Source organism: Mycteria americana, chromosome 12 (assembly GCF_035582795.1).
Source record: "Mycteria americana isolate JAX WOST 10 ecotype Jacksonville Zoo and Gardens chromosome 12, USCA_MyAme_1.0, whole genome shotgun sequence".
In the NCBI taxonomy this organism is placed as follows: Eukaryota; Metazoa; Chordata; class Aves; order Ciconiiformes; family Ciconiidae; genus Mycteria; species Mycteria americana.
Window position 1 is genome coordinate 19,753,473 of NC_134376.1, and position 24,711 is coordinate 19,778,183.

At 42.8% G+C, this 24,711-nt stretch overlaps 3 protein-coding genes across 7 annotated transcripts in view; 2 read left to right on the forward strand and 1 right to left on the reverse strand.

Moving 5' to 3' along the window:
- The window catches only part of TELO2 (telomere maintenance 2), a 28,794-nt gene extending 20,268 nt beyond the window's left edge, over positions 1-8,526 (forward strand). The window contains exon 21 of the mRNA XM_075515502.1: positions 7,805-8,526. The gene's annotated coding sequence lies outside the window, so the exon portion shown is untranslated. The remainder of the gene's footprint in view (positions 1-7,804) is intronic.
- Positions 254-24,711, reverse strand: part of IFT140 (intraflagellar transport 140) — a 92,733-nt gene continuing 68,275 nt past the window's right edge. For all 3 annotated transcript variants that reach the window (XM_075515477.1, XM_075515476.1, XM_075515475.1), the window contains 12 exons: positions 9,030-9,207; positions 6,167-6,357; positions 4,991-5,086; positions 4,492-4,624; positions 4,257-4,400; positions 3,714-3,842; positions 3,322-3,504; positions 2,429-2,635; positions 1,997-2,209; positions 1,747-1,913; positions 1,249-1,390; positions 254-457 (listed from right to left, as the gene is read on the reverse strand). In XM_075515477.1, the coding sequence (XP_075371592.1) occupies positions 254-457; positions 1,249-1,390; positions 1,747-1,913; positions 1,997-2,209; positions 2,429-2,635; positions 3,322-3,504; positions 3,714-3,842; positions 4,257-4,400; positions 4,492-4,624; positions 4,991-5,086; positions 6,167-6,357; positions 9,030-9,207 (1,987 nt within the window). The remainder of the gene's footprint in view (positions 458-1,248; positions 1,391-1,746; positions 1,914-1,996; positions 2,210-2,428; positions 2,636-3,321; positions 3,505-3,713; positions 3,843-4,256; positions 4,401-4,491; positions 4,625-4,990; positions 5,087-6,166; positions 6,358-9,029; positions 9,208-24,711) is intronic.
- TMEM204 (transmembrane protein 204) overlaps positions 18,572-24,711 on the forward strand; it is a 203,080-nt gene continuing 196,940 nt past the window's right edge. For 2 of the 3 annotated variants that reach the window (XR_012777661.1, XM_075515510.1), the window contains exon 1: positions 18,787-19,925. Coding sequence is in view for 2 of the 3 variants with exons in the window: in XM_075515510.1 (XP_075371625.1) it covers positions 19,646-19,925 (280 nt within the window). In the remaining variant the exon portion in view is untranslated. Of the gene's footprint in view, positions 19,926-24,711 lie in introns of all 3 variants that reach the window. The other variant, XM_075515511.1, reaches the window with a different exon arrangement.

Sequence of the window (24,711 nt, forward strand, 5' to 3'; positions counted from 1 at the left end):
TCCTCAAATTTATTAAAATACTAAACCCAGCTTGATTACAGGATATACATGTGAATCTTTGTGTGTAGCGTTTGAGATAGATAATGTTAACTTCAATACTGTTGCTTGTACAGTCAAGCAGGAAGAATAAATTTCTTGGTAATAACCAAAAAGCCTTGTTGCAGCAGTGTGTTGACAGATATATGACCCCTAACAAGGACAGAATAAATGACCCGGTATTAAAGTCAACTTTGCATTTGGCAAGTGTAAGTTGTCAAGGGTCCTCCACTTCATCAGCCACTTCTTCTTCCACCTCTTTGTTCTCCATACTGCTGTGGCGAATTTGCTCTGGAACCAGGGTTTGGCTTACGGGAACGCCTACTCCTCGGTGAACTGCCTCAATGGTCTGCCGAGTCACGTAGTAGCTCAGGTTCATGGGTGGAATTCTTTTCTGCATCTCTTCCAGATACCGGTAAGCCTAAAGTAATGCACAGAGATCACTGTTATGGGGGGTGTACTGCTTATATGAGTCCTAGCAAAACGGTGAAAAGCATCCACCCTTAGTGGGTGGCTGAGCTCTTGACAGGAGCTCAGTGTTGAAGGGTGCTTTCGCTGAGCCAGGAGTTGTAGCCTTTGCTAACACCATGACCTTTCATAGTGACTTGTGTCAATTCTCTTTTTCAGTTTGAAAAAGAAGGGGTCTCAAAGGCTGGTTTTACATTCTCCTGATAGCTGAAGCACTGTCAAAGCAACATGTTAAAAATAAGGTCAACAAGCACAGCTGGAGAAATTAGCACTTGGCATCCTTACGTTACATACTAAAGCAGGTGACAGTTTAGTCCAAACGCTGGTGTGCGTGGCACTTCTGCCCTGAAGAAGTGATTCACCATTTCCTCAAATGACTGCAATTTTACAATTTTCTTTTCTTCTTTGGCCAAGTGGCAAAAGTAGTACAGTGTAATTGCTAAGACATGCACCCAGACAGACCCTTCTGTTCTTATCTAATAACTGGGAATGTTTAAGAATCCACCACTATTTATGCTCTGTGTCCTGTGAGCTTTCTTTTTCTCTTCAGTCCCATGAAATAAAAAATATATTAATATTTTATAGTTCCTGAGGTCTACCACACCCTGCTGAGCAGTTCAGCTCCTGTAAAGGAGCCTCTACTATGGAATGTCTTCCTATATGAGATAACCATGCTATACTGAGCTGCACCGGTGTATATAAAATATGGGCTCCATAGATTGGAAGAATTAAGAATTAATTTACCATATGGAATTCCCCCACTTGTACATAATGTTCAACCAGAAATCCCAAGACATCGCCGTGACGGATGGCATTGTCAAAATCTTGTTCAGCTAGGAGAAGTTCACACTGTCTGACTGCTTCTTTGGGATCTTCAGAGTAAACTCTAGTAAAAGAGCAAAAGGAAACTGTTAATAATCTGGGGGAGAGCATTCCGCTTGTCATGTGAAGAACAGGGAAGATTTTTTTTTTTTTTACTGTGTTATGTTTCATAATTGCCCTTCTGACAGAGCTACACTTTCCTTGGTCAATACACTTGCTTGTATTTCAGGTTACCTTTTTGTCTTTAATGTCAACAGCACTTTTAAAAATCACATAATGGCTTCCCTGCTAGAAAAATGTAACAGCAGCTTTTAGAAGTGAGTCTGCAAATTATTTATTAAACTGTAGGTACAAGTACAACTTTTCTTCTTGTATGCTATTTCTGTCATTAGCTTACATGCTCTGAATACTGCAGCTCACCTCCGAGCGTGGGTGAATCGCTTAATCAGGGTCATCTTGCTTTGCAAATGTGCTAGTTTGCTTTCCTGTTCCAGAGGGTTTCTAGTCTTTGCTTTTGAAAGGCACTTATATGCTTCTGTCAGTGCTCCTTGTGCTTTCTCATAGTTCTGATACTCATCAATTTCCACCTGCAAGAGGAGAAATGAGATTAATATCTTGCTCCAGAGCTAACAAACCAAACACCTTTAGCAATTACCGAAGGGGCATGTACCTGAGCACATGCATCATAGAAACCTGCCAACAGGTCAAGGGCCCTTCCTTTAGTATAGAAGCTAATGATGTTCTTCATAATCTCGGGGTCCTTACGCCAATCCAGTGATTGTAGGTAGTTGGCTGCCATGATATAAATCTCTCTCTGTCTGGAAACTCCCGCAAAGAAGACAATTTTCTCGGTATCTCCAGATTTCAGCAGTGCCCTCATAGCCTAGCAATGGAAAGTGGGGCATGGGGGAAGAGGGGGGAAAAATATCATTGTGAATGCAAAAACACAAGCTATGCTAAGATGGCTAGGAAGCCTCATCTGGATAGTCTACTGTATGAAGACTGTTCCAAGATTTACTTCTCAAACACCCTTGTTTTGAGAAATCTTAGGAAGGTAATGGGCTCAGCCTCTTCAGCTTTTTTTCTACCTATCCAGGCTGACCTTTAACTTGTTTCCTGCTTGTGTGTATTTCTTGGTCGCCATGTGGTAGTTGCCTTGTCTCATGCAGCAATCGGCAATTTGCTCCAACAGCTCTCTCCGGGACTCCTCAGAGAGGTCCTTGGAGTCCTTAGAGACCGTCATCTTCTCAGCCATCTCCTCTGTGATGGTCAGGTTCTGTTTCAGGCAGAGTTGCAGAGCTTCATGGTACTAATGGAAGCGAAAAACCAATGAGATGTTGCAAACCCTATTTGTGGTGTAACCTACAGAAATCAGCTATAGGAAGGCACAAATGCTAGCAGCTGTGGATGCTCTATCTAGAACACTGTTGTGTAGTTAAGCATCCTGACATCAACTCTTGTTCAAGTACACGCTGTCTCATTTTCTTCGCTAAGAACACATTTTGTAGGAGTAGGAGCTCATTAAAGAGGAGTGGGTATAGGACTGCTTTGGTACCCAGCATTTTGGTAAGGCTGAGTTGCCAGCACAATAATGACGGCAAGGCAGACATATTATGTAAAAGTTTAGGTGCCAAATGAAGTGCCTTAACTACATTGGTGGTATGACAAGAGGGACAGCATTGGTTTTTTTGACTGATGATGTTATAATTTCCCTGTCTCCAAATATGTTAGTTTACAGAGTAGGAGTTTTTCTTTTCCCAAGAGTGCAAAATCTGCAGGGTTTAAGCCAGAAATAAGACAAAAAGGAATCCTTTTTTAGAGTTGAGCCAGTGGGCTACCACCCCATGAGTCATTGGCATGAGAGGAAACTTTAAAGCTTACAAATGTCTCCACATATCTGTTTACCAACAAAGATAAATGTATGTGCTTGCATGTACACACCTGTTGTGCTCCTCTTTACCTGTGCATGGAGGGACCAGAGAAGCTGGAGCTTACCTTTTTGGCTGTTAGCAGCAACTCCATTGCCTTCTCATACTGAGCATGTTCAATAAAAAAATCAGAACAGCGGGCTAGCAGAGCTGGGTCTGATTTCTCGTCCAGATCTTCAGCAATTAGCTGTAGGGCCCCAAACTGCTGTGTAGCAAAGGCTAGCTCCAGTGCTTTGGAGAAATGTCCTGCCTGCACAATTAAGAGTGAGTCTTTAAAGACTAGAATAAGCACTGGAGAATCAGTTTACAGGATACCCTGGAGTGGATTAATAAAGCATTACCCACCCTGAAGAAATGACTAATAAACAGTACATACAGCAAAAACTACAGCTGATTTAATGCTCCTCTGCTGTAGGAACCACCTCAGTTTAAAGTTTATTTTTTACTAAAGACATTTACCTTGTGGTATAACATGACAGCTCTGTCCATTTGCTCCCCCTTTTCCTCATAATAGCAGGCTGCCTCTATCATGTCTTCTGGAGAGCTCAGAAGAGCCAGGTTCATCAGCTGATCATCTAAATTGTTCTCCTATTCAAAAGCAAAGATTTGGCTCTAGGTATGCAGCAACCAGATTTCATAATTCTGTCTTCTGGCAAGCCTCCAGCTTTATACTGTCACACAGTAGCCCATCAATCCCCTTCTGTGTAAAACCTATACCAACCCAAGTACCTTTGAGCTGCAACGATGATTAATTTGTTTCAGGCAGTTTTCTGTTGAGATATACAAGGAAATAATGTCCCATACAACCAAGCCTTTATTGATGCATCTTTTGGAGAAGATGCAGGCAGAAACCAGGAGCATCTTCACAGTGGGCTGTATGTGAGCAAGCAGCATCTCACAAGAGAGAATGGGCACTAACAACGTGTACCACTTTCATTGTGTATGCTGCCCAAGGATAGAATCCTACTTTGCTTTTGGACAGAGATGTACCTGCACACATACCTTACACAAGCGGATGGCGTTGTTAAATGCCTGGGCCCTGGTGTAGAAATGTACAGCCTGCTTGATTTCATCCTGACTCTCATACTGGCGGGCCAAGTGATATGATGCTGCCCAATTCCCCGTTTCATTTGCTATTTCAGCAGCCTGAAAAGGAAATCCTATAGCTTTACTTTGTGCCCATACTCATCCCAGGAATGAGAATTCTCTCCAAGCAGATGGGAGCAGGCTGCCTTACCTTCTGAACATTGCCCCGAAAGCAGTGGACACGGACTAGGGAAAAATAATCCTGAGCCAGTGTGTAGTATTTTAGTGCAGATTCCATATCTGATTGGCTCTCCAGATACTGTGCCCACCATTTCCACAGGCTCCTAGAAAAGCAACAATATTAATTGCAGTAACAAGAATTGCCAGAGACTGCATTTTTTTACTCCTGGAGATCTTGATCTCAAGACTAGATAGATACATTTTTTTAGAATGTAGACAAGGCTTTACCCCAAGTCAAGGGTGACATTCAAAGGCCTGCACTATAAGCGAGTTCAGCCTAGATATCTAATGTGGCAGTTCTTGAGTGAGATGTAACATAATCCTGAAAAGCTGTAGAGGATCATAATGGATAAGGCAGGGCTTGAACTTGCAACTCAGAGGATTCATACTCCTCCTTCCCTGCTCTCTTCACAAGTTGTGTTTCAGACCTGAAAGTCCCGTTTGGGAGAAGGAACAAGCATAGCACTGACTTGTCTTTCATCTTGTTGACGTAGTTCTCCAGGGCTTGTAAGTCTTCAGAGAGCATTCGGGGTACCTCAAACCTATGCGTGTCTGACTTCTCATAGCTGTAGAGAAAAAAAACATATTAGATGTGAAATGACCACCTTCTTATTAGCTCACTTCCTGTGTAAAAAATCCATTTAATGTTGTTTGACAGCTATAGAGTGACAACACTGGTAACACTGCTTCATTTGTATTATTACGTTCACTGTAAGACCAGTTGCAGCCTGCCAGCACCATCAAAAAGAAAAAGTTCAATGGTCCTGCAAGGCACCTGGAATCAGGGAGGCAATGTGATCACAGAACAGTAAATACTTTAGAAGTGCCAGTGATGGCCCAAAGAAATATCCCAGAAAGCTCCCCAAACATTAAGCACATCCCTGTGCAACTGGCTGAAAAGGTTGCAAGAGCCCTGGGCTCCTGATCTTGCCTAGTCCTTCTGCCATCCACTGCAACTTCAGCCTCTTTTCCACTACCAGAAGAGGACTGCACTTACGCCACCATCCACCGTTAGCGTCTCTCCTCACCTCGCTGCCCACCTTGATCATCTGATCTGTCTGTCTGATCACATCAGAGCTCTACTTTGACTCTGAACAGAAGTGACCTTATAATATTATTATTGCTGTTGTTGTTGTTGTTATTATTATATTGTGAGGCTTCATATGGTAAAACTCATATAAAAACAAGATTTCAAACAACAAATACAATACATTAAAAATCACCTCCCCTAACTTCTTTAGTCACAGGAGAGGACCAGGCACCAGAAGCACCGAAGTCAAACTAAACTCTGCCACAGCAGTTGGGTCTGGGACTCTCAGGAGAAGTAAACAAGTGGTTTGGTCATGGAAAAGGAAGGAAAAGAGGGCAGTGGTCTTCCAGAGACAAGTACAGGATTGGATATTAGTGGGGTTAACTACTGGCCCCGACGAGACACTTAACCTTTCTGACGCTAAGCTTTATTAGCCTGGGAGGGTGCTGGGAAATTTATTGTAACAATGCTTTCACTCCATGAGATAGAAAGCACCAGAAACAGGAAAAGACTTTAATTATTCGTAGTCATCACCAGACATCCTCCTTAGCCTGCCTCCAGTCTTCACAGGAGAACAAGGCTCCAAATCCCCTGGGTGCCACAGGCTGGTGCTTACTGGGTGAGTGCAAGACTCTGCTCTCCAGTTGCCTCCAGGTGCTTAGCATAGTTGTAGTACGTGGTGCGTAGGTGAACCCGATCGTGAGCTTCTGCTGTTTCAATGGCTTTCTGCCACTGGTTTGAGGCTTGATAGAACTTGTTCAGGAGGTCGTAGCGTTTGCAAGCCTTGTACAGTCGCTCCGCATCCTCCTGGAAGGAGATCATACAGTTACCTCGTTAGCTCCGACCCGTGTTTCATAGGTGTCCATCACAACAGACACTGCACTTCTGAGTAGTTTATTAGTGCAAGTCATTGTAATGCAATTAAAGTAATAATAATTCAGGCAGGGGGTTTAACCAACTAAATATATGATGTAGCCTGGAATAGCACATTACTGGGAAACAGGATGTTTATGTGAAAATAAGGAAAGCACTCAGATCCTGGCATTTACTGTACAGTATCAACTGGGGGTGACTTGAGCAAGCCATCGACAATGAAACGCTGTCATCAGGAGCATAAACCATTTCAGAAAGGGAAGATATGCTCATGTGGGGCTACAGTTAACAGCCATGCTGCCTACCCAGAGGTGAGAAGGTCCAGGAGAAAGTCCTAGGCGCGAGGGGTTTTGGCAAGAAGGCGTTACGTGCCAGGAGACCCTCTGTGACCTCTGAGCAGGTCTCAGAGGTAGCAACACTGTTCGTGGATAACTGAGATCCATTCCTGGGAATAAATGCTATCAATTTAAGACAGAATTAGAACAGGAGGATTTTGCCGATGCTGACGCAAGGGAGAGCAAATTTGGAACTATTATTTTTACACTTTGAGAGGTACTCCTGTGGAAGGAGCATTTTCCTGCTCCACCCAACTGCTGTCCAGCTGAACACTATATTTAGTAAATTGAGATTATCTGTCCAAGACAGAAAAATAGTTTCTGTCTCTTATTGTTTCAAATTCAAAAAAGCATAGAAAGTAGAGATGGAAGGTGCCGGCACTATGATTCTGTATGAGATGAAAAAAGCAACAGAATTGCATTTGTTGTGCTACAGTTCCCCTCTGCCTCTCCAAATAGATCTAAATATCCAAAAGAAGAAGTATTGACCCTTTTCGGTCTCACAGCTTTCTCTGCCAGGAAGCTTTTCTAAACATTTAGTTTGAATTTTCCTCTTCTTCTTCACTTTAACTCAGAATAGTTACTCTATCTCTCTAGCATTTATACTCTTAAAATAGTTGTAGATTGCTGAACACCTTTTTAAGCCGAATTCGAATTATTTGGCTATCTTAAAGATTTCCTTGTCTGTCAAACCTTTCCAAGAGCTCAACAATTTGCACTGATTTTCTCTGAACTTCTTCCAGTTCATCAACGTTTTTTTCTGGTAATGAGATACTTAAGGGTGGAAGTCAATGTTCCAGCTGTAGCTGCAACAAACACATCGACGGAAGTTACCAAATCAAAGCCCCAGGATGTGATGTCTCCTCAAGCGCAGCCCCAAACAGATTTTTGCTGTCATAGCACCTTGCCATTTTTTATCTAATTTGTGATTTCCTATGAACTGTGGGGTATTTCATCAATTTTTCTTCCCCAGTTTTTCCCTCTTACAGATCATATGCCTGGATCTTTTATGGTTCCCAAACTAAAAATCTCTGCTTTTCTTACAGATCATTGATGAAGACATTAAATAAAGGCGAACCGAGTGGAATATATGCTCTTGTCATCCATCTAATTCAACAGTGCTCCGGTCAGTTTTCAATCCACATGATAATGCTGGTCTCAAACCCATTTTAGATCTCAGTTCTATTGGTAATCAAGGGAAGTGGGTTCAGACTACAATAAAGACACATGGGAAAGACAAGGTCCATTTTGGTATGTATTTGCTGCTAGGTCGGGCTCCAGATACAGGTACAGGGGACAGTCGCCCCGTGCACCAGACTACGGGGAGAAGAGCCTGACCATGTCCTCTGGCTGCGCTGGATCCAGGCAAGTTACTGCTCCCATGACAGGAGAAGCCAGGATGGAAATCTGGGCAACTGTAGTAGAGCAGGCATTCCTGGGACAGCATAAGCAGCAAATGTGACTCACCAGAGCTCTCCAACCCGGCAGGAAACATCAATTTTGCCTGAACTGCTTAAATGCCTTAAAGCCAGCCCTCGGTCTCTGGCAGAACACAGCTTTAGCCTTTCAAACAAATACGTCAAAATGGAACTTGCATTTCCCATACTGGACCTTAAAATATGTTTGTTGTAACATTTTAGCTACAATACTTTAAAGTACATCCTTTTTTTAATCTACTGAAACCTAGAACAATTAAGCTTGGAAGAATTATGGCCCAAGAAAATGGTTTTTCTGTTTAATGTTTCACACATAAACCATCCTTAAAAGATGCTTCCTTCATTCAGCAGTGTCCTTCATTCAGCAATTTTTCATATGGGAGTAAAACTCCTGTATAAATTCTGTACAGCAGTTAAGAAAACCAATTAATTCGCTATACCCTTAGGCGGCTATGGCTCCTGGTACTCTTATTTCCAGGCATCAGATTCTGCCACGCTCGTTCTCATCTACTCTTTGAGGAACACGAAAAGGGCTCAGGGGGCTGCTGAGCCTCTGGAGTTCAGAGAAAGCCCCTGACCAGTGTCACACAGGAATCGTGCAGCATGGAGTTGTGCGATGCTGACGGAGATGCCCATTTCCCTAGCATAAAAACTCAACTTCCGGAAAATAATTGTCAGAACTATTCTTCATCACTCCTTGGAAACCTGGCAATAGGTTTTACTCCCTACCAAGGTTTTTGCATTTCAGAATTAAAAAAAAAAGATCAGTTTCTCATTTTTGTCCCTAGTTAAGCGGGGTGGATATTCCTGGATGCATATGGTCGGCGGGGTTTACCAGCATGCCCAGCTGAATGGCCAGCACAGCCACTCTGGCCTCCTGCTCTGGTTCTTGTTCAGCCTCCCTCAACGCCTTGGCTCCTCTTGCGTGACCCATGTTTCCAAGGCAAATTTTGGCAACATCAAGCCTCTGAGTCTTCACACACATGCGAGCCATGTTCTCCCAGACAGCCTCACTGTGAGAAATGGGAAAGAAAGGAGAGCTGTTATGGTGTCACCTTTAAGGCTTGGGTACTAAGCAGGTAAGATGCAAGGAAAGAGCAGAGCATGAAAGGGAAAACCATTAGTACATTGGACACTTGCTGGATGTAACAAAGAGACTCCAGTTGCTGCGTGAAGATTGAAGAGGAACAAAAATAGCCTTGGACATGAAGGTGAATGCCCACAGCCTTAAGGAAATATTGCAGGTTTTGTTTTACACCAATGCCTACACAAAAGCAGTTATGTTTGCACGTATATAAACATTTATCATGCACCCATCACTGTGGTTCTTGCTGTAGCTGCAACATATAGACATTCACAACACCCCCATGTTGATGTTCAGAATTCAAAAGAAAAACTGAGAAAAGTCTTATATACATAAACCTTACACTGGAAACGTCCTGCTACTCTCCTGTATAGCTCAAATATGGAACAGCTATTAGGAGCTTAATAGTTGCACTCAACAACAGGGAATGATGTGTAGGAAACAACTGACCAAACTATCATGTTCTAATTTAAAACTTGCATAAAAAGTGGCACAAAGAAAAGCTGTGCAATGCTCAGAATGAGAACTCCTCAGGGCTAAGAGCTTACGCTTAACATTGCAAAATCCTCTGCCAAGACAGAGGCAGGGACTGGCTGAGCACCGCGCTCCCGTGCAGGAACGTGAGGTCTCAGCAGGCAGCACTGCTCAACAGAAGGACTGTGACACAGTTCACCATTACATGGGGTGACAAGCAAAGATTTTTGGAGATTCTATTTATGTTTGAGGCTCTTCAGAATAAAATGTAATATGTTTGACTAATAGAAACCATAAGCATTCAAAGTACGGGTTTTTTCAGTGTGTGAACCTCAGCGGAGGTATGGTCCATACGGTTCTCAGACACCACCACAGCACAAAATAAATATCTAAATGATAAAAGCAAGGGGGGGGGAAGGAGTTGAATGACACTTCAGGTCCTGCATCTGCAAGCAGATCTCCTTCCAGTTTTCCTCCGATTAAAATGTTTTTCTCTTCCCAGTTGCTGTGGGAAAGCCCTGCGCAACCAGGGGAAAGTGACTAACCAGGAAGCAGCGAAGCAGATGAGACACGACGTGCTGTCAAACACATACAATAAAGAAAGGCAGAGAAAAAATGCTTTTCCTACTTTATTTTACAATTAGATCATATTTTATTTGCAACTACAACTGGTATAAAGTTTTCAGGTAGTAATTAACATAAATATGTGACATAAACTTCATTAAGGCCAAACAGTATAGAGAAAATAAAATAGGATCAGAACTGATAAATCAGGGGCAAATTTCAGATAGTTCAGCAGTTTTGCTTGTTTAGAAAAGCAAAAATGCATGTCTGAATATTTTACTGAATTTCTTACATCTGCATGTCCATGCTGAATGTGATTCAAACGCAGCCTCCTCTCATGCTCTGCTCCGGCACATCCAAGTCCCCCAGACTGGGGAGCCAAAAGGAACATGGAAACAGAGCACAGTAATTTCTGAACTGGAAAGGCCTTACAAAAACTTCAGTGCTAGATCCTTCTGAGTGTAAGTCTATGCATTGCCACTCAACATAGAACAGCAGAAGATGTGACCATCCTAATTTTTGAGAAGTTGGGATTGGTTTCTTTTTTATTCCAGCCACTGCCTGTACCTGGAACTCGAAAAAGCAGGCAAAACACCTTTAAAGAACATTTAGGTCTTGGCAGATATTGTCACCTGGCTTTGATCAACAAGGACAGCGAGTTCTGTCATTAGTAAAAGATGTCAAATCTTGTGCGCGTGGGCATGGCTGTGCTTCACTACGCACAAGGAAAAGAAATATATTTTCCCAAATCTGTAGCACACCAGAAGAAGTTGCCAATAGCCATTTCCACTTTGGGTGAAGGAACGCACGCCTGTGCTGTGCTTTGTCAAACTGACTAACAGCAAGTTTCTGAAAGGAAATCAAAATCTTCATTTTTCAGAGCCTTGACAGCTCGCAATTCCCTCAATGCAAGAAGATGAGAGTTCATGGGCTTGAACAGAGATGAGTGGATGAGAAATCTTATTTAAACTACAGGGAACGGAAACTTTTGAAAGGAAATAGGCCAAATACTGTATTTTAAAGTACAAAGTTAAAAGGTAACAGTGTGCAGACACACGCAGCAGGACTTAGAAGATGCTACTCATCATCTATTGGCTGCATTATGCTTTCCCGAATGGCAAAGGCTCTTGCCAACTTCAAAACTCGGTGGGAGCTGCTGCCCCAGGGATTCCTCTCCGGGAGCTCTTGCCCCAGGCACAACCTGCCCGTGGGCCACCTCAGCACCCATGCCAGCTGTACGCAGTGGACCACCCTGACGCACCTCTGCCCTGAGGAGCTGGAGCTCTGCCATCCCGCCTCTTCCTCCTCCACTCCAAACCATTTGCAAAACTAACCTGAGAGGCTCCTGCAGCAGCGTACCGCTGGGGTGCAACAAATACAGAGGAAGAAACACGTCCAGCTGATGTGCTCTGCATTTAGTTTTATTTTGGCAAGCACTGCCCTCCCAACAGCCCTAGCTGGGAAAATGGTGAGTACAAACCAGAAATTCAGCACTGTGGTCAAAACGGACTAAAGATACTGAATTTGGAAGCGTTCATGGCAGAGCAGTGCTTGCACCGACTTAGCCAGTGCAGAGACCAAAGCAACAGACAGGCTACGAGCAGCTCACCAGCACACGTACCTATGAAATGTGAAAACATTGCCTCCCTCTGACCATCCCTTCTCCTGCCTCTGCCCTCCAGAAGGGCTTGAATGAATGTTTCATCTAATGAACCTGGCCCTGCTCTGCACCGAGGAGTTCCCATGCTCCCACTGGAGCAGCTGCATGGGGGAGAACCCACAGCCAAACCTTCTCCCCTGGTCCATGTGCAGCTGCAGCACAGGCTGGTTCTTTCCAGTAGCTATGTCCCTCACAAGAAGGACACTGCTCTGATAAGGTACATACATGTACTATTTCGGTTTTCTTCCTGCAGGAAAATATTAGAAAACAGTTTCTGCTTGGAGTGACCATTCATTTTAGCACCACACTCCATATACTGCTGTTGAAGTACGCCAGTATTTGACACAGCAACGTACTATTTGCTTGCAAAGACCATCTTCATATGCATATATTATGCACTTACTAATATATTTGTTTGTATTTATTATTTTAATATATTGTTTATTATATTTTATTTAAAAACTATAAAGGTACCAGAGTAACACCACCCTGTGAAATGCAGAAGACCTGAAGTACTTTACAAAAATAAACTACCCCACAACACACAGAAGGTCTCACTGCCTAACAGAGGCACAAACGGCAGAGCTGTTGACCACCACAGAGCACCGCGACCAAGCCTCGCGGCTGGGCAATGGCATGGATCATACCTCGCCGAAACCACCGGGGGATAATGCAGCAGATCCACGCTCCCAAACCTGGGCTAGGGCCAGGACGCTGGGACTGATCTACCCACAGCTGCTGCAGAAAGATCAGGGGACCTTTAGCCAAAACTTCAGTTTTACCTTCACCCTGAAAAGACAACTCCAGCCTCTCCACACCACGGCTGATCAGAGAGAACAGATACTTTTTATAACGCCAAATTGGTTTTTAGACATTTCCCTTGCAAAGTATTCAGCTTGAGGCACCTGGCAGGCTTGCTGGCAGGAGCAGGCAGGCCTGCAAGCAAGGGGTGGGTTTAGAGAAGAGAACGATCTGCGAAGCCTCAGCAACCCGCTTCCATGTTTCTCCGTGTCTCAAGAAGACCAGTCTCAGCCTCGGGATGGCACAGCCTCCCTAGCAGGCAGACACCTCCAGCACCAGAGCAAGAGTTCTGCCCATCAGTTTTGCTGCCCCTCGGGAATGTGGGCAAATTAATGCAGGTCTGGTTAAGGAACAAGAAACAGGAGGTGCAGAACAGGCTCACTTTAATCCCAGGCAAAACCACGGTTTATCTCTCAACAGTTGTTAGTGTAGCGAGAAAGATGAATCTGTCCTTGCATCCCTAAAAAGCAGCAACTCTTCTTTCCAGGCCTGGCCCCGCCATCGCATATAAAATGCCAAGTAATGATTTACCCTGTCCCTAGCTCATGCTCTGGGAATTTCCTGTTCTTCCCCTCCTCCTCCTCCTCTTCTCCCCCCTGGAAAGCCACTCGCATCTGTACTTCATCAGCCGAAGCTGGAAACTTAATGAAGACCAGACGCACCAACAGCATGAGCAGAGCCATGGGAATGTGCTCCCCGAGCATCCCGGGGGAGCAACTCCTCCCCACGAAGCACATGAATAAATGATCTGCTGCTGCACCCCGGACTCCCAGGCTTCAGGCCACATCAATAGCGCTATGGATTTGGGAAGCAAACTTTGATGCCTCTTAAGATTGGACACGAGTTTTACCATGTATTTGATGAAAAAGTTTTTCTTCCTTTATAGCTGATCTTTTGCATATGTTTTTCTATGAAACTATGTTTATAGCATCTAACAGTCTGATTTTACAAACCCTTCTCTTCCTATATATTTTTCATTGCCCATTTTACATGAAAGTTTAAAGAAAAAATCCAGTAAATAGGGTATTATTTTGAAGTGCTGGAGATTTGTATGTCTGAAGCACCTCACTACAAAATCTCTCTCCCTCTATTTGATGGGGTATATTTGGAAAATGAACATATGTTCCATCTCTTGCCTCGAAATATCTTGATCAGGAGGAAAAAAAAAATCTCTCTTTCCAATTTGGGCCCCACTTCATTGAACAGGACCCTAAGCATTCTGCTTTAAAAGACTACTGTATAACACAAAGGGAAATACTAAAATAAGCTATAATACCTATAATACTATAGCTCAGATATAATATCTATACAGATCAGATATAATATCAGATATAATATCTATAACACTCTATTATATATATGATACCGATATAATATATAATAATACATTATTACATCCCTATGACACTGTATTATATATAACATATTATTACGTCCCTAATGCATACATCTACCTGGAGCGGGTGGGTGTCCCCTTGTGCCTCAGGCGCAGCCTGGGCTGTCAAAAATGGAAATAAATCCAGCAAGTGGCAGAGCTTTTGCTGACCCAACGGTGGGGACAAAGCAGCTTCACGTCCCCATCACAAAATAAACCGTACAAGAAATTCAAAGCAGATTCTCAGCAGCTCAGCCAACTGGGACCGCAGTGGATGTACCGGTCTGGTGCCAAGTGTTTACTACGCGACTTACCCTAACGTGAACGGGGTCCGGGCTGGCCTGGGCGGACGCTGCAGGGCACCGGGCACCACCCTGCCCCAGCCTCCACCCGCTGCCTACGTGCTGCTCCGGAGTGTTTTCTATGCAAAGGAAAAGGATGGGACAAAGCAGGTGCTGCTTCCTAAGGCAAATTAACAACATCTATTACTATTTTTCAAATGTTAATCCTTTGCCTGGATTTCAGTAACTTAAAGTTGCACCTTCCAACCCCTGAAAAAAACATTTTTAGAATAATGTTATCTGGCTGAAATGTACGACAGTGGGTGATTCTGACCAGATAATTCATTTATCATCAACTTTACGTACGTGTGATTTGATAGAGCGGCCATACGATAAAAGCACCATGCTGTGGACCGTAACAGCTACAGAGGGCTTGGATATTGTCAAATGAGACAAACCTAATGACACCTAAGGTTACAGGCATGAAAAGGAGATCATTTAGAAATACTATGTAAAATTTTAAACACATCTATAAAAATGGACACTGATCTTATCTTCAAACCACTGCAAAATAAGTAGAGAGTTAAAATGTCAAAATTGGTGGCTTCCTGTCTGTTCTCTTCTAACCCAGAAAAAACTCAGGACTTAAAAAAATGAAGTTTTATCTGATGTAGCTAAATTACATTAGATGCTTGTAAAATGTTTATCAGATTCTGGTTATGCCTGTTCACTGGGACTAAAAGATACCAAAGAACTAAATAATATATGGAAAGTTGCAACAATTCAATGAGAGTCTTGACAGCGTTAATCATATTGAACGAATGTTTCTTTGAGAAATACATCAGGCATTTTTCACAAAACATTGAAAGCTGTCTAAATTATTCCTAAAAACTCTTCACTGGTAGAAACACAGTATTTGATAAATCAACAAAAGCTTTACAGAATACAATCTATAATATCATATTAAATACATAGCTTTGTCTATTCCAAACTTATCCTGACAAAATCAACACCAAGCTATTTTTCAGCGTGAACTGTAATCAGACAAAACTCTTGTGTCCTAAGGAATGCAGTAAGTACTGCAATTGAATATACTTCTGCACATTTATCAGTAGAGAAGTGTTCATTAAGGTAATTCTTTTTTTTTAAAGAATCAGAAGGATTCCTGGACTGTTTTGTACTGGAAGCACAAGATCTCTAAGTGAAGATGGAGAATGTCACTGACTGTGAAAGGGCCAACAAGAATCTTTTGATTAAAACTGTAACAAAAAATAAGTAACTGAGCCATTTTGCTATGAGCAGGCTAGGAAAATTTACCGGACCTTTGCAAAATTCATTTAATTCTGACTTGGTGCAATCCACTTATTTGGGGAATTCCCCAGTTTACATCTTTAGATATTGTTATTAGTTGAATAGCATGATAAAAAGCGATTTGCCTATTAAAAAATAATAGAAAAAAGACTGTGCCCTGCATAAACAACAGCAAACAGAATTTATTCAGTAGCAAATGGATAAATTCAGTATGGAAGCAACTAGTTATCTGATATAATCTAAATTATTGAGATTCTGAAAGTAAAATTACATTTGCATAACCGATTTCTCACCCAGAAAGACCCAAAATGCTTTATAAGCTGCTATGCAAATTGTATGGAGTAATTTAACCTACCACTGAGCAGAACCACTCTCTAGCATGGAACAACCAATTAGCAAACAGCTACTTTCAGACGAGAACATCTATCAGAAATTTCGCCATGGGCAAAATTTACGTACACGTGATTTGATAGACCGGTCATGTGCTTGCTGAATTACTGCAGCCAACAGCAATTACTGCCGCCTTGCATTGCCCCTCAGGTACTCTCCATACTGGTGTATGATCCGAGCGGGCTGCAGACTGCAGTGCTGCTGTCCTTTCTGCTCTGGAAGTCATGATCAGGGTTCCCAGAAAAATTTCCATCATCACAAAAACTGTAAGTCCCAAATCATTTTTGGTGTGGCAGTCCCCACCAACAGAGAGACACAGTATAGACTTAAAATTATGCAGCCTTTTCGGAGATGACCACCTCACCATAGCTGGAGGGATGAAGCATCTGATCTAAGGCCAACTTTGTCACCAGTCCCAGTGCCACCTCCTGTGTTTTACGTGGCAGTGACTGGTCCACTTGACTCACCCGCATCCGTTCCCAGCTGCAACTTACTACGTAGCCACCCACCCATCTGGGGCCACAAGAAGAGGCAATCTGGGAGAGGGAAAGAGATTTATTTTTTTCCTCTGGGAAAGCTGCTTTAAATGTAAACTCATTGACTTGCATGGATTTGCATAGGTAACATGAAGAATTTCTCAAGTATCATATATCCCAAAGCACACACTAATGCCATGATGTTTAGATCACCTGATCCATTTGACGCTCAAAGACAAGTATGACTTAGGAAGAATATCATTTATTTTTAATGTTGATGGAATTCAAAAAAGGTTGAATATTCTCACACCAAATAATTGGTGTGGAAAGAGGAAGAGATGCGACTAAGTTTTAATGATTAGACTGATTTGTTCAGCCTTTGTAAATTACAATTGCTATATTTTTTTTTACATGTAACATGCAAACAAAGTTTGTGCCCTTCTGAAAATACATACTCAGACTTTAACAAATCACAAAAATCAAAGACAGGAGGAAGCAGAAGCAGGTGCGTGATTGGGTAGAAGAGATTTTCCCTAAAGGTAAATCTCTCCTGGCATTATCTGTATATGAACATCATCTGCCTTGCTGCTGAATCACAGGCTTAAAATAATAACAAATAATCCATGGGTTATAAAATATGAAAATATAGTCATTGTTGTTAGGAAATTTCTTTGAAGAATGGCAGGCATCAGTGTGCTATTTATATTGAAACTTCTAAAACCAGAGATGTATGGAAACCTGACCAGTCACAGGAAAAAAGAAACCAAAGATGCTGTACTGCTGTCAGAGTATGAAGATACTCAAAGTACCTAAAGCTTAATCCATTTAAGGATTAAAAATGAACCAAGTGCACAGAGGAGGGGTGAATTCATAGCCAGATTTGTACATTCAATTCCAATAGCTGAAACCTAATTATAGGGGCATCTGAACTTCATTGAAATATTTTCCACTCCTCTCAGCAACAAGTCTTAGAAAATAAAACGCTGACTTTCAAAAAATTTCCAACCAGTTTGTCTACACGTATTGGGTCAGCACGGATTTGTTGCCTAAGGGCAAAGTAACATAGCTGGTAAGGCAGAACTGCTATAAAATTAAAGGCCGGTGCAGCGCAGGTGATGAAGGTACTCTGCCATGACTTCTCACTACTCCCTCTCCAGGCTGTTGACAAGAACGTCACACCTTCCTTTCACAATATACCGTTTAATGCTACACCTTGTACAGTATTTTTTCAGCCTAAAGAATTTTGACAGACTCAGATCAAGGAAGGGCATAACCAGAGGCAGTAAGGCCCAGAGGGGCAGGAGGAGCCAGCAGGCGCAGCAGAGCAATGCCTGCCAGGGATCGCTGCCCTCAGCCCCGGCCCCGCGGCAGGTCCTGCCGTGGCAGCTGATGGAAACATGAAACAGCGAACAGCCATTTGGAGAGCTGGTCTTTGCAAGATCTGCCTGGAAACATCCATGTTCAGGGACAGTATGAAATGTCCGCAGCAACTCTTTTTTAATCTTTTAATGTTAATCTAATGTTTATTAGAGCCGATTTCCTTGCAGCTTGTGCAGCACCAGTGCTGTGGTCCTGGCTTGCTGTATGGTAGTCGAACTCTGTACTGGATTGTGAACAGAGGCATTCTATTAAGCAACTTGCAGAAGCTTTTCCATCCTCTGAGCACTGAAGGGAGGTGGCCAGCCTTCTCAGAGGCACTGCAGAGCCACCAGCATTCACGGCAAACTGGGACATGGGGCTCAGGGCTGTGCCAGTCACAATGCAGCGATTTTCAACTCTGTTCACATTGTAACACTTGCAACTGCCTTTTCAGACACCGCCAGATTCGTTTGTTTATCAGGCTGAGAATCTCAAGATTTTATATTTTCTATTTCTCTGCCATGCTCCCTTCTAGGGCTGCAGAGAGGAAGGGGGACATCAGTGGACCGCCCCCTCTCCCGTCATGCTGTTCAACAGCTAACCCCACTATTGTTTGGCTTTCAGTAAAAAGCATTTCAAAATCCCTCTCCTCAATCCGTGTCCGCAGACCTGATGGTCCAAGGGTTGAGGCTGGGGCTTTCCTTTTAAAGAGGACCTCTGCTTTGTCCCTGGGCTCCCCGCGATCTACAGCCCAGTCCCCACAGCCCTGCTCTGTGCTGCTGGGAGGGTAGGAGGAGTGAGACGAGGAGGGGGGCTCTCCGAGGGGAGGAGGTACAACTTTAGAAGTCTCCATAGCCTTTTCCTTTCAGGAAATACATCCTGTTAATGTTTGACTGCTGTGGCAGTGGCTCTGTTTGTTGCAGTCGGCTACGCCCTGAGGCTCACCAAAAACAGCCACAAAAACAGCCATTTCCTCTTCGTGCAGAGGTGGGGGGGCCTTTTCCTCACAGCAGTGGCCGTTCGCCGGTCCCTGCACTCGCAGCTCCGATCTTCAGAGAGGAACACAGCAGAGCAAACACCTCGAGATACTCCACGTTTGCAGAGCTCCTTTGGGATGACAGCATTCACCTCCAGTTTGGCTTGGCTTTGAGAGAATGACATTTGTCACAGTTTGCGGGATATTCTGAAGTTTGCACCTGAAAAAAAGGCTTTTGGAGCAGCACTGGTTGACTCGGAGGACCTAGTGCGCTTGGCACGCTGCTGGCGAGCATCCCCGCCTCTGCCCCGGCAGCAGCTCAGGCTCTCCTGCCTGAGACTGGATTCTTTCTGGATTTGCCTCGTCTCACAAGGAATGGACCTCCCTATCGTTCAGTTCATCACAGGACTGGCATTACTTATCAAAGTGCAAGAAGGTGGATAAGCCAAAGCTGGGAAGGACCTAAAAAAGCTTTGTGTTCTTATTTTATGGAATTCTCCTACCTACCTCACAAAATTCTCATTTCCTTGATCAGAAACGCCTCTGGAGTTGACTTTGAGAATGAACGGTGATGTCCTCTAGCCCTTTGTAACATCCTAGCGAAGCTGCCTCTGTTTCAAGTCCAATTTCAATGTGCTGCAGCTGATTGAGACCTCCTGTCTTCTGCAAATAGAGACTGGCAGCAAGCTGACAGTCAGATATGACTGTCCAGAAACTGGTAGCCACAGCTGTGTTGGTAGCCCTGGTCTCACTTATTCTTAACAACGCAGCTGCCTTCACTCCTAACTGGGTATACCAGACCCTGGAGGATGGGCGTAAGCGCAGCGTGGGGCTCTGGAAGATGTGCTGGCTGGCAGAAAAGAGCAGAGGAGGTGCAAGCACGAGTGCCAGGCACGGGCAAGGGGAGGAGCGCGAGTGTGAAGCCTTGGGCTGGGGTTCAGAGTCAGCTGGGTTCCAGGAGTCGCGCAGTACTGTCAAACGTAAGTTCAATCTCTTTTCTCTACTTACGCTAGATCGCAATTGATACGGCGTACCTGGTCCCCAGGAGATTTGTAGCCTAGACTTCCGAGCATCCTGAAGTCATTGTTAACCATCTGATTTCTAAACATCTCTTAACATTCATCCCCAAATAAATTAATTTGGGAAAATAAGAATACTTATGTCCACCAGTGATGAATGAAACAACTCCTCCTCCTCCGTCCCCAAAAGCAGTAAATCTACATTGTGCTGTCTGGTTTACACAGCATATGAAACGATGTACTTTGAAAAAATAACCTGTGAGGTGTAAGTCTAAAGCTTTGAGACATCTGCTGCTCGCTTTTCCCTCTTGGGTTCCTGCTATAAGCATATCCCTTCCTGCTGAGTACATTAAACCCCAACCACAGTTGCTCTGAATACCATAAAATTAAAAAAAAAACAAAAAAAACCAAAAAAAACCCCAAAAAACCCAAAGAAAGTATTCAGATGCCATGCTAAGTTTTCTCCCTTCTGTTTACTTTTGTTGGAAGTACCAGGAGTGGAAAAGACAGAAATAGTTTTGGTAAAAACCATGTAAAATTGAGATAGGCCTTGATGTATGCAACTGTTCTTCTTGGTGAAAAAACACAATGAGTATACTTCTGGGGGAACGTGAAAATCATTAAGCATGGTGTATTTCTCATTTTGCAAATTCACACATTCATGGGATCTGAAGAATGCATATAGCTTAAACTGCGCTAGTTAAAATTTTTTGATAAGATGAAACCTGTAAGCCCATGTTGAGAATTATAAAGCTGAATAATAAAAAAGCACACCTTACTTATCACATTTGTAATGTTAACCGTGCGACCCTCGTCTTATTAAGAAACTAAGGCAAAACTGTGCTTGGAATACCCGCGGTCATCTCGGACACCACGGCTGTGACCACAACTAACCATGGTGCCAAGAGGTCTGCCCCACTGAAAGCCTCTGCTGCCCGCAGCTGGCTTCTAGGCAGGCATCTGAGCAAGCTGGTAACAGGCGAGGGCTGTGAGCAGCAGTGCCTCGGGGGCTCTTCGTTCAGCCAAATCAGTGCTTTAACTGCATCCTTCAAGGAACTGAATTTAACAGAACAAATGTCTATAAAGTTCATGCCTTGACAGACACTAGGATTTTCCAGAGATTTTAACAGTGCTCATAAACAGCTCTGGTGCCTCTGAAGGATGGTAGCATTAGTAACATAAGTGACTTCATATTTCAAACCATGAAAAAAAAAAAAAAAAATCTATCTGGAGAAAGAGCAAAATGCCCTGCTCCTCCTCAAAGTCTCTTATATCCCTCTGGAGACGAAAACAAAGAAATATGAGAGGAATTTCTTTTTAAAAAATGCTTTCAATGTGGACCCATTCCATATCATGTTTTCCAACAAAATTGTACAGTTACATTTTTTGTACGTTTGCTAATATTAAACCTGCATGACCCACAAACATAACACTTCTAAACTGTTATAAAGCCCTAAACCTAACTTTCAATTCTTTTTTAACTGAAAGAACTTTTGTAATGACAAATAATTATAAAAAGGATTAGACCATTGAAAAAGTTCCTTGATAATGTATTTGCAACTTCATCACTGGAATCACTGCCCCAATTAATATTTATAAGCCATGTTCTAACTTGAAAAACATGCATACCATTCATGAATTTTAAAAGCACATGTTCTATATTCAACAGCTAGAATGAGCTCCTGCATACTGAATTTGGCTCCTGGAGCATTTTAAACACACAAACTCGCATTTCTTGCTGTGCACAGGTCAGGAGATGGGTGGTGCTATAAAGAGTGGCACAGATGTATCAGTTTCATAGCAGAATTGTACGGGCAGCAATTTCTTATATCAAATAGAAGCAAAATGTGATAGAAAATTTTAAAATTTCAAAGTAATAATTATGGCATGATCAAATCCCCAGAAGAATTCTCTAACAAACACTCTTAAAAATTCTAATTTAAAGGAGGACTTTGAAGCCCAATGACTCAATTTGTATAGGAATAAAGCATCCATGCAGTATTTAATCTGGGAGCAAATAGTAAGCAAAAGGCCAATTCTGAACTTTTATAAAGCATTTAAAAGAAAATCTCACCTCTGCAGCTGTGCCATGACAAACTAAGGAGGAAACAAATCTGTTGCACATATTTTTAAGACAAATATGTTTCCATGGACTGTACACATAGTCAATATGAGCCTGATTCTGCATCCATGCTTTTGTCATTTTAAAGAATTTCTCTAATAAGAAATCACACGTTATTTTAGCAATATATATGGCAATCCTCATTTGTCAGTTGTAGATAAATCACAAACAAGTATGTGTGTGTATATATACACATAGATTTATTTATGTATATACATAGAAGTTATCTCACAGTTCAACAGGAACATCTGTAAAACCGTTGAAAATTTGCTTTTCCATATATTGATGACTTCTGTACAAGTAGCATGTAAATAACAGCCAACTAAATGCACTACTCTAAGCAGGCTCGCTCACTGGCAGAGAGCAGCACATTCTTAAAACCTATTTTTCACTGACTTTCACTGCCTGCTCTTTCTCCCATTAGAAATCATTGGCAAAGCTCCTTTTCAGGGGACACAAAGCTGGGGTGGGTTTTTTCCTCCTTGTCATGTACACAGCTCAAGCAAAATGATTTGCAAGAAAAATTGTGGAAGTAGCTCATTGTGTCAGGACTTGCACGTGCTTAAACTAAAAATAAACTACAGCGAATTGAAACAATAATTGAAGTTTTGCATATTTTGGGTAAAAGTCATAGTAAATGATGTGTCAAAAGATCGTGCAAGGAATGAACAGAAAAAGTCAATGTGATGGAGCATGTCTGCCAAAAGCCTCTCTGGAATTGCAAAGTCAAATTCCATACCAAATACCTCTCTGACCCGATTCCCCACTAACGGGACATCTGTGTGAATTATTTCACCATAACAGAAACCACTGGAGCAAGAGAAAAACTAAAGTGTTTTGCATTCAAATCCTATGATGCATCAAGGATATTAAAGTGTCAGTAAAGGACCGCAGGTATAAATACCAAGTAATGTAAAAGACAAGGGGAGATTACAGATGCTGCAGCAAAGAGATGCCATGAGAAAAAAAAAAGATTAGAAATGGGAAAAAAAGAAATCCGGGGACAGGAGTAAATGATATTAAAAATATTATATGGAAACTAAGCATCTCACTGTGAACTATTTCAACAAGACCCAACACAAGAAACATGGATGACGTTGGTCCTAGGGGAAACCACCTCAACTCTGTTCTTCAAGCTCAAGCCTCACTGCTCCTGGAAGGGGGAGATCTCAGACCCTTCCATCTGTCTTTATGCACTTCTTTCTTTCTCTCCTCGCTGTGCAGTCCTGCACCCTTCTTTGAACCAGCTGTGATGCTAAAAATCTTCTCTGAGACAGTTCAAATGACTAACAGCAAGAAAATACCCAGGTTTGGACTGGAAGGTTGGGGGGGGGGGGGGGGGGGGTTGTGTGGTTATTTTTCTGTTGGATTAAGCGGTGGTATCAGGAGTCTAACAAGTACTGCTTCTAGTACAAGCTGAGTGATTCAAGTGTGATGACGGGCGAGCTAGTTTGTTGCCACTAAAAGGGAGCTATCAGATCTGAAATCTTTGCTTATGCTGAGAATCAGAACCCAGTTATGAGGACACCAATCAACGTTTTTCTAACATGGACAAACCACTAGATGATACAAACTTGAAGGCTTCACTAAGAACTCAGATGGCACATCCCCTCTTCAAAACACTTCAAGGAAACCTACCCGGGTAGCCTAACTATCCTGTCATCTGAGCGTGGGCAAAGAGATTTGCCAGAGGTTATGGAGATACAGTTTCAGAGCTGTTGCAAAATTTTGGAAAATTATGCTCTTGTCTGCATCTCTTAACCCTTCAAAAAAACCCACGTGTAGTAGAAGTACACTTAGTAAGATCTTGGGTAGGACAGCATGTCTTGAGTACTCAATACTCAGCTTTGTGCCCACTTAACGCATGAGCAGACACAGCATACCGAGCGATGCAGCATCACACAGGGACACACAAGCTACCTTGAGTAGCGAGAACACGTAGCTACACCACCAGTGATGCCCTCTCAGAGCGAACCAGACGTGCTCAAATCCACCGTTACCTACGTCCTGGCCCAGCACCAGGCCAGTAACACTGCGTTGCACTGTGTGAACACACCAGATTACTTGGAATCAGCTTAGATATTTTTAACCACACTGCACAGTACAAATACGCCCTTAAGTCCTACTGTGCTACAAGGCTATCTCTGGGTAGACAGATGGAGCTGATTTATTCATTAGCCGAGGTCACAGTCTGTCCCTTTTTGTCTAAAGAACATTATGAACAGTGTGGAAACACAGGAATAGGGAGGGGTTTAAAAAGACAGAAAAACCTTGTTCGGCTCTTCAGGGCTCCAGAAGACATAATGAAAATCCCAACAGTGGGAAGCGTGTATCAACTACAGATGCCCAGAGCAAGATAGGCTCTCGTTAACTGTAGTTCTCACAAGGAAGTATAACCAGCGCCAGGGAGAGGCACAGTATCATGAGCGACTACAGGACTGCCATAGGGACCAAATATAAACACCTGTGCAGCCTAAATGTCTGATTTATGCAAACACATGTACACTATGAAATAAGGTGGCTGAGGCAGGATGCTGCTCGGTGTGGGAATAAGGAGCTGACGTTTGCTTGCAGAGGCAACAGTTACGTGAGTGCCCATGTCCACTGTATTTACACAAATTTCCA